Source organism: Dipodomys ordii, unplaced genomic scaffold (genome assembly GCF_000151885.1).
Source record: "Dipodomys ordii isolate 6190 unplaced genomic scaffold, Dord_2.0 Scaffold62, whole genome shotgun sequence".
Lineage (NCBI taxonomy): Eukaryota > Metazoa > Chordata > Mammalia > Rodentia > Heteromyidae > Dipodomys > Dipodomys ordii.
In genome coordinates, this window is record NW_012267278.1 from 354,040 (window position 1) to 362,667 (window position 8,628).

General features: G+C 40.0%; 1 protein-coding gene across 1 annotated transcript in view; it reads right to left on the reverse strand.

Annotated features, from left to right (window-relative positions):
• The window catches only part of Rpf2 (ribosome production factor 2 homolog (S. cerevisiae)), a 37,912-nt gene that overhangs the window by 12,582 nt on the left and 16,702 nt on the right, over nt 1-8,628 (reverse strand). The window contains exons 4-6 of the mRNA XM_013022360.1: nt 5,079-5,211; nt 3,568-3,605; nt 865-914 (exon numbers count right to left, since the gene is read on the reverse strand). Coding sequence (XP_012877814.1) covers nt 865-914; nt 3,568-3,605; nt 5,079-5,211 — 221 coding nt within the window. The remainder of the gene's footprint in view (nt 1-864; nt 915-3,567; nt 3,606-5,078; nt 5,212-8,628) is intronic.

An 8,628-nucleotide genomic window follows, 5' to 3' on the forward strand; every position in this document is an offset into this window, starting at 1 on the left:
GGTGGCTCAGTGGTAGAGCACTTGCCTTGCATGCATGAGGCCCTGGGTTCGATTCCTCAGCACCACATAAGCAAAAAGAAAAAAGCTGAAGTGGCGCTGTGGCTCAAGTAGTAGAGCGATGGCCTTGAGCTGAAGAGCTGAGGGACAGCACCCAGGCCCAGAATTCAGGCCCCCATGACCAGACCAAAAAAAAAAGATATGGATAAATTTTAAATTTAATGAGACTAGAAGTACTTTAATATATATATATATATATTTCTAATATCTGTCTGTCTGTCCCAGCGCTGAGGATTGAGTTCAGATCATTGCACATGCTGGACAACTCTACCACTTGAGCCCTGCCAATATAACTACATTATAAATATATTATTAAATATATATTATGTCAATATATACTAATATTACATAAGTATGTTTACATGTATATCTATTCTTTGGGGTAGTATTGAGGTTTGAAATCAACCCCACCCCACACTTACTAGGCCAGCATTCTACTTCTGAACCATACCTCCAGCTCCAGTTTTCACACTAGAATAATTCAGTTTTCCCCTTATTATTTAGACTATTCAAAGAGGCTTTCTTTCAAATTTCAAACTTGCTAACATACAATGAGGGTCTAGCGCTGGTGGCTCATGAATGTTATCCTAACTACTGAGGATGCTAAGTTCTGAGGATCAAGATTTGAAGCCAGTCTGGGCAGAAAAGTCTATGGGAGTCCTATCTCCAATTAACCAGCAAGTTTCCAGAAGTGGAGTTATGGCTCAAGTGGTAGAATTCCTGCCTGGGGTGAAAAGCTAAGGGAGAGTACAAGTCCCTGAGTTCAAGCTCCAGTATCAATACCAAAAAAAAAAAAATCGGAAAGACTTGTACTTACCAGTGATGTCTGATCCTCAAATGGTCTTGTAATGTTTTTCCTAACAATAATAAAATAAGTGATTCCAACTTTAATAATCTTGATAGGTTTAATTAAGCAAGATGCTGAGTAAAAGATAACTTTATATTAAAGTGATTTTTAAACTCCTGAAAAGACATTAATTGTTAGGTACAGTTATTTAGTGCTTTTACATGCTAGGCACTATTTTAAGAGCTAGCGATGCTTCATCAAATAACACGCTTGCTTTTATAAAGCTTATATTCTAGTGGGAAAATAAAAGAATGCAAAAAGTGTAATTATGGTAAAAATAAAATCGGTTAGTGAAAAATGACTGAGCTAAGACCAGATTAATCAGTTACATGCCTAGTACTGCAAAAAGAAAAAAGTGCAAAGTGACTGAGATAGAAACACACTTGGACTTTCAAGCAACAGACAGAAGGCAATTATCAGTGGAACTTAGTAAGCAAAGGGAAAAATGGTGTGGAGGTATGACACCCAGATAATACAGAGCATTATTGGACAAGATGAGAAATGTATGCCTCGACACCAGGGGTAGGGAAGGAGTGCAGAAAGGTAGGAAGGAGAGTGAGCAAATGCATTCATGCTACTCTGCATACATTATATAGAACATGACCTATGTAACTTGTGGACAGAGATGGGAGGGGAAAACAGGGAAAGAAAAGGAAGGGGTGACATTGTTCAAAAAAAGAAATGTATTCAATACCTAACTAATGAAATTGTTAATTCCTCAGTTATAATAACAATAAATGAGAAAGAAAGGGGGGGAGGGAAGAAGGCAGGTAGGCAGGCCTAGAACCAAGGCTCACACCTGTAATCCAGCTACTCAGAAGGTTGAGATCTGAGGATTATAGTTCAAAGCCAGCCAGGAAAGTCTGTGAGACTCTTATCTTCAATTAACCAACAAGAAGCTGGAAATAGAGACTACAGTGGCAGAGTGTTAGCCTTGAGCAAAAAGGCTCGGGGACAGTACCTGAGCCCTGAGTTCAAGCCCAAACACAAGAAGAAAAAAAAGAAAGAATGAGAAAAACTACCTCCAGGACAAGACTGAAATGTTCTTATTAAAGCATCTGTCTGCTGTATGAGAATGGACTGTACCATTAACAAGGTAGAATAAAGCCGGGCGCCGGTGGCTCACGCCTGTAATCCTTGAGCTTAAGAGCTGAGGGACGGCACCCAGGCCCAGAATTCAAGCCCCATGACCAACAAAAATAAATAAATATGACAGAATTGGATTATAAGCCTGAAGAATATATTGAATCCACACTGACATAACAGTCACTGAAAAAATAGAAAATATAAACTTCCTTCAAAATTCAACCAAAGCTGGTGGCTCATGCCTACAATACTAGCTTCTCAGGAGGCTGAGATCTGTGGATCACAATTTGGAGCCAGCCCAAGGAGAAAAGTCTGTGAGACTCATCTCTAATAAACAACTCAGAAAAAGGGCAAAGTGGGCTGTGGCTCAAGTGGTAGAGCACTAGCCTTGAGCACAAAGAGGCACAGGGACAGCTCCGGAGTTCAAGCCCCAGAATCAGGGGGAAGGAAGGGAAGGAGGGAAGGAAGGAGGAAGGAAGGGAGGGAGGGAAGGAGGAAGGAAGGGAGGGAGGGAGGGAGGGAGGTCCAATTAAAGTATGTTGGGAGGGAGTCAATTATGAAGGGAGGAAAGGTAAGCAAGTGCAGTTCTTATTTTCATTGTACATTATATAAAAACTAATTGAGGGTACAGATGAGATGGCAAAGAGGGGGGAGAACAATGGAAGGGGTGATATAAATGCAATGTACCCATAACCTGACTTCTTTCTGGAACTGAACCCCTTTGTACAACAACTTAATAAAAATAATTTTTTAAGGGCAATAGGCCAGGCACTGCTGGCTTATGCCTGTAATTCTAATAACTCAGGAGGCTGAGATCTGAGGATCGAGGTTTTGAACTTCCCAGCCCAGGCAGGGAAGTTCATGAGACTCTTTATTTTCAAAGAACTACTAAAGGACTGGGAATGTGTCTTAGTGGTAGAGTGCTTGCCTAGCATGCATGAAGCCCTGGGTTCAATTCCTCAGTGCCATATAAACAGAAAAGGCTAGAAGTGGTGCTGTGGCTCAAGTGGTAGAGTGCTAGCCTTGAGCAAAAGCAGCAGCTCAGGGACAGTGCCCAGGCCCTGAGTTCAAGCTCCAGAACTGGAAAAAAAAAAAGAACTACTAAAAAAGATGTAAGTGGGACTGTGGCTCAAATAGTAGAGCAACATTCTTGAGCAAAAATGATCAGGGACAGGGGCTGGGAAGGTGGCTCAGTGGTAGAGCGCTTGCCTTGCATGCATGAGGCCCTGGGTTCGATTCCTCAGCACCATATAAGCAAAAAGAAAAAAGCTGGAAGTGGCACTGTGGCTTAAGTGGTAGAGCACTAGCCTTGAGCTGAAAAGCTGAGGGACAGCACCCAGGCCCAGAGTCAGGCCCCACAACCGGACCCAAAAAAAAAAAAAAAGATCAGGGACAGTACCCAGGTACTGTTTAAATCACAAGACCAGCAAAAGAAAAAAAAAAGGTATTTTTTCTATGTCATGAAGCAATTGTTACTTTTTTTTTAAATTTTTTTATTGTAAAATTAGTGAAAATTGTTACTTTTCTAATTAGACCAAAAGATTTAAGATAAAATAAGAATAAAAATCATTACTTACTTTTTATATAGAACACCATATGGTTTTTTCAGTGCATACTGAAAAAAAAAATTAATTAAAAAATTCTACAAAACAGAGATTAAAATAAAGCATCACAACATTCATCCTGAAACTGCTCTGGTTCCTGAATCCTATCCTGTCTTCTACAAGACTGTCTTTTGATTATTTACAATATCTTATAAGCTTAATGTTCTAACTTAGACAGGATATTCCTAATTAAAGGTTTTTATGATTTTTCAATCGTCTACACATCTTAAATTTTGATTCCCTACTTTGTGTGCCTACATATATGTTTTAGGCCTTGAACTCTCAATCCTCCAGCTTTTACTTAAGTGCTAGATTACAGGTATGTACCATCATCTCAAGTACCAAAACTTTTAATGATTCTTAGCCAAATGCTTACCTGTTTTCTTGCCAATTTGAGTCATTATGAATGTGTTATTGTAATAATCTTTAATACTGTGCTGTTCTTAGAGCTTAAATACAAAAGGTCATTGTGTTGACGGGATGTGGGAAGGAGAGGAACTGGTCTCACTAACACAATAACATCAAACATTTCAGAAAGGATAAACACATAGTAGGTATTCTCATGTCTGTAATGATTCATGTTTAATTAACATATGGAGTTTAGTCAAGCTTGAAAACACACTCAGGCTGGGTATGTTGGCACTTAGAAAGCTGAAGCAGAAGGATCTTGAGTTTGAAGCCAGCCTGGGCTGCACAGCAAGACCCTGAAGGTAGGCTACTAACCAGTGGTGCCAAATGAATAAACACACAGTAATCTGCATTTATCTCATTTTATATATTAAATGTTTCTGAAAATATGTGTAAAGTGAACTCTAGTAATTGAAGCCAGTTTTAAATTTACTACAGCAACTAGCTGTTTTAAAGAAAAGCAGAGTCAGGTGCCAGTGGCTCATGCCTGTAATCCTAGCTACTCAGGAGCCTAAGATCTGAAGATCATGGTTCCAAGCCAGCTTGGACAGGAAAGTCTCTGAAACTCCTATCTCTAATTAACCAGCAGAAAACAGAAGGTAGAGCTGTGACTCAAAGTGGTTGTGCACTAGCCTTGAGTGAAAAAGCTCAGGGACAAGTTCAAGCCCAACAACTGACAAAAAAGAAAATCAGTAGTCAGGCTCTGCCAAGACAACTTCCAATGTCAGCTTTTCTCTAAGAGCAGTAAATCTTAAGGCAAACTTACCCTACTTAGCCCAACTTAGCATGCCCATAGTTTCTAAAATCATTTCTTTTTTTTTTAATTTAATTTTATTTTATTTGTGAATATACTGTACAGAGGGGTTACAATTACATGGGCAGGATAATGCATACATTTCTTACCAAGCATTGCAGCCTCCTCCTTTGTTTACCCTTCACATCCCTTCCCAGCCTCCCCCCTCCCCCCCCAATCCCAATCCTTCTCCTCCCCCCCTAAAATCATTTCAATACGACTTCAAAATTGAACATATGGGAGACAGGCCTAACTCCCTGGGAAGAAATGTAGACATACATACCATGTCTTTGAGAACTTGTGTCACTATGGCATTGGCATTTCCCCCTTTAATCAGCATGGCATTTTTAATATTTTCACTCAGCTTGGGTTCTCTCTTCTCAAGGAATCGCTTGGCCCTTTTTGTTTTGGGTTTTCTGTTTGGAAAAGCATAATTTGTAATATGTTTTCTCATAGTACAAATGACTAATGACCAAATTCTGTATGTGTGTTGTCCATTAAGATTCTATCATTTAAAAAACTCTCTGGCCAGGCACAAGTGGCTCATGCCTGTAATCCTAGCTACTCTGGAGCTAAGATCTGAGGACTGAGGTTCAAAGCCAGCAGGAAAGTCTGAAAGACTCTTATCTCCAATTAACCACCAGAAAAACAGAAGTGGTGCTGTGAATCAAGTGGTAGAGCATTAGCTTTGAGCTGAAGAGCTGAGGGACAGTGCCCAGATCCACAGTTCAAGCCCCATGACCAAAACAAACAAACTCAACCAGATTTCAGTAGCTCAACACCTGTAATCCTATCTACCCTAGAGGCTAAGATTAGAGGATAAAGATTCAAAGCCACCTTAGACAGGAAAGTCCAAGAGATTCTTATCTCCAATTAACCTCAAAAAGCCGAAAGTGGAGTTGAGGCTCAAGTGGGAGAAAACACTAGTCTTCAGCAAAAAAAAGCTAAGGAACACTACACAGATCCTGAGTTCAAGCTCCAGTACTGGCACCCAAACAAACAAAAACAAAAAGAATCTCTAATTTATAGGGAGATAACATAGAAGGTACTCCATTATTACTGTTAAATACGTGTTTTAGTAGCTTTTGGCTTCCTAAGAAAACTTATATTTTGATATTCCCAGCATTTTTTTTTTTTTTTGGCCAGTTCTGGGGCTTGAACTCAGGGCCTGGGCACTGTCCCTGAGCTTCTTTTGCTCAAGGCTAGCACTTGAACCACAGAGCAACTGCTGGCTTTTCCTGTTTATGTGGTACTGAGGAATCAATCCCAGGGCTTCGTGCATGCTAGGCAAGCACTCTACCACTGAGCCACATTCTCAGTCTTCCTGGCACTGTGTTACTACTGATTTTTCCTTAACTTTTTAAAATTAAAGAACTCAAATAAATACTGGTATTTTTATTTTCTTTTTTTTTGGGGGGGGCAATCCTGGGACTTCAATTTAGGGCCTATGTGACATACCTGAGTTTCTTTGTTCAAGGATAGAGTTCTACCACTTCAGTCACAGCTCCACTTCTGGCTTTTTTGTGCTTAATTAAAGAGTTTCATGAATTTGCCTGTTGGGCTGGCTTTGAACTGTGATCCTCAGATCTCAGCTTCCTGAGTAGCTAGGATTACAGATGTGAGTCACTAGCACCTGGCTTCACTTGACTTTCTTGTTCAAGGCTGGTAAATCTATACTTGACCCACAGCTCCACTTCTTGTTTTTTGCTGATCAATTGGAGATAAGAGTCTTGTGGACTTTTCTAGTCAAGCTAGCTTCAAACTGTGATCCTCAGATCTCAGCCTACTGAGTATCTAGGATTACAGATGTAAATCACCAGCACCTGGCAATGGTTAACACTTTAATAGAATAACTTTAGTAAGGTACAATTTAAAGATGAGGCAAATTAAGGCTAGAGAAGTAATGTGCCCACAATCACATAGCTAGTATTTGTCAATCTTCACAATGAGCTAGACTTAAAAACTGATGTAGACCAATCACCCTGTATAACATGAATGGAACACAAATTATTATCCTGATTTTTTTTAATGTGACAGTAGAATGGCATGTTACTATAATTTGTTTAGAAAAGGAAATGTAGAGAAGCTTGCTTTCCAAATGGTTTTCTGCCAGAATTCCATCTTAAATAAGTATTACACCTTCCTTCTTCCATCCAGTCTTATGGATCCTTGGGGAAGAAAAACAGAATGTATAACTACTTTAGCTTCCTATGTGGAATTTAAAAATTCTCCAACCATGCGTCAGTGTCTCATGCCTGTAATCCTAGCTACTCAGGAGGCTAAAATCTGAGGATCACAGTTCAAAGCCAGCCCTAGCAGAAAGTACATGAGCCTCTTATCTCCAATAAACCACTCAAAAAACTGGAAGTAGTGCTATGGCTCAAGTGGTAGAGCACTAGCCTTGAGCTGAAAGCTGAAGGACAGTGCCCAGGCCCCTGAACTGGCAAAAAAAAAAAAAAGATATATATTATTTATTAAATCAAATCATAGAGGTCAGGTGTGGTTAATGGTATCTATAATCCCAGCTATATATATATAATTCCACAATTGAGGCTCATTGCTAGCTTAGGCAAATAGTGAGATAGCACAACAAACAAGGCACACAAGGTGGTGTCCTGTAAGCCCAGCTATACAGGAGGAAAAGTAGGTTGATTAAAGTGCCAAGCCAGCCTGAGCAAAATAGTGAGACTCTATCTGAAAAGTAATCTAAAGTAAAAAGGTCTAGAGGTTTGACTCAAGTGGCAGAGAAACTAATTAGCAAGCAAAAAGCTAAATTCAACAACAACAACAAAAACCAAATTAAGAGCCAAGTGGCAGTGGCTCATTCCTACAATCCTAGCTACTCAGTAGCCTAAAATCTGAGGATCACTGTTCAAAGCCAGCCAGGGCAGGGAACACTGTGAGACTCTTATCTCCAATTAACCAGCAAAAAGCCAGAAGTAGACGTGTGGCTCAAGTGATAGAGCACTAATCTTGAGCGAAAAAGCTCAGGGACAGCACCCAGACCTGAGTTCAAGCCCCAGGATTGGCACAAAAAAAAAGAAAAAAAATCGGGGCTGGGAATATGGCTCAACAGTAGAGTGCTTGCCTTGCATGCATGAAGCCCTGGGTTCGATTCCTCAGTCCCACATAAACAGAAAAAGCCAGAAGTAGGGCCGTGGTTCAAGTGGTAGAGTGCTAACCTTGAGCAAAAAGCTCAGGGACAGTGCCCAAGCCCCGAGTATAAGCCCCAGGACTGGCAAACAAAACAAAACAAAAACAAATTAACAGCCATGTAGAGAACAGTGGAGGTGATCGATCTGACCAAATTGCATCATATGCATAATGAACCCTTTGGTAAAACAGATGTTAATTTTTTAAAAATCAAGAGATAACTAATTGATCTATACACACTATATGCTCTATAATAATGTGATTTGATACATCTCACTAACAATGAATGCAAATAGCACTTGACACGTTTATCAGCTTTCTATAAACAGCAACTCACCTTTGTGAACCCAAAACTTTACACGTATATAATTATGTTGATTAATTATCTATTAACAACAAAAACTGTCTTCTGCATTGCACTTGCAAATCGCCAGAAAATCATAAAAAAAAAAAACAGCAGGAATACCTAGTAAATATTTTTTAACTTAAAACACTCCTGAAGGAGTGATGGGAAGGTGGCTCAGTGGTAAAGCGCTTGCCTTGCATGCATGAGCCCCAGGGTTCGATTCCTCAGCACCACATAAGCAAAAATAAAAAAAAAAGCTGGAAGTGGCGCTGTGGCTCAAGTGGTAGAGTGCTAGCCTTGAGCTGAAGAGCTGAGGGACAGCGCCCAGGCCCAG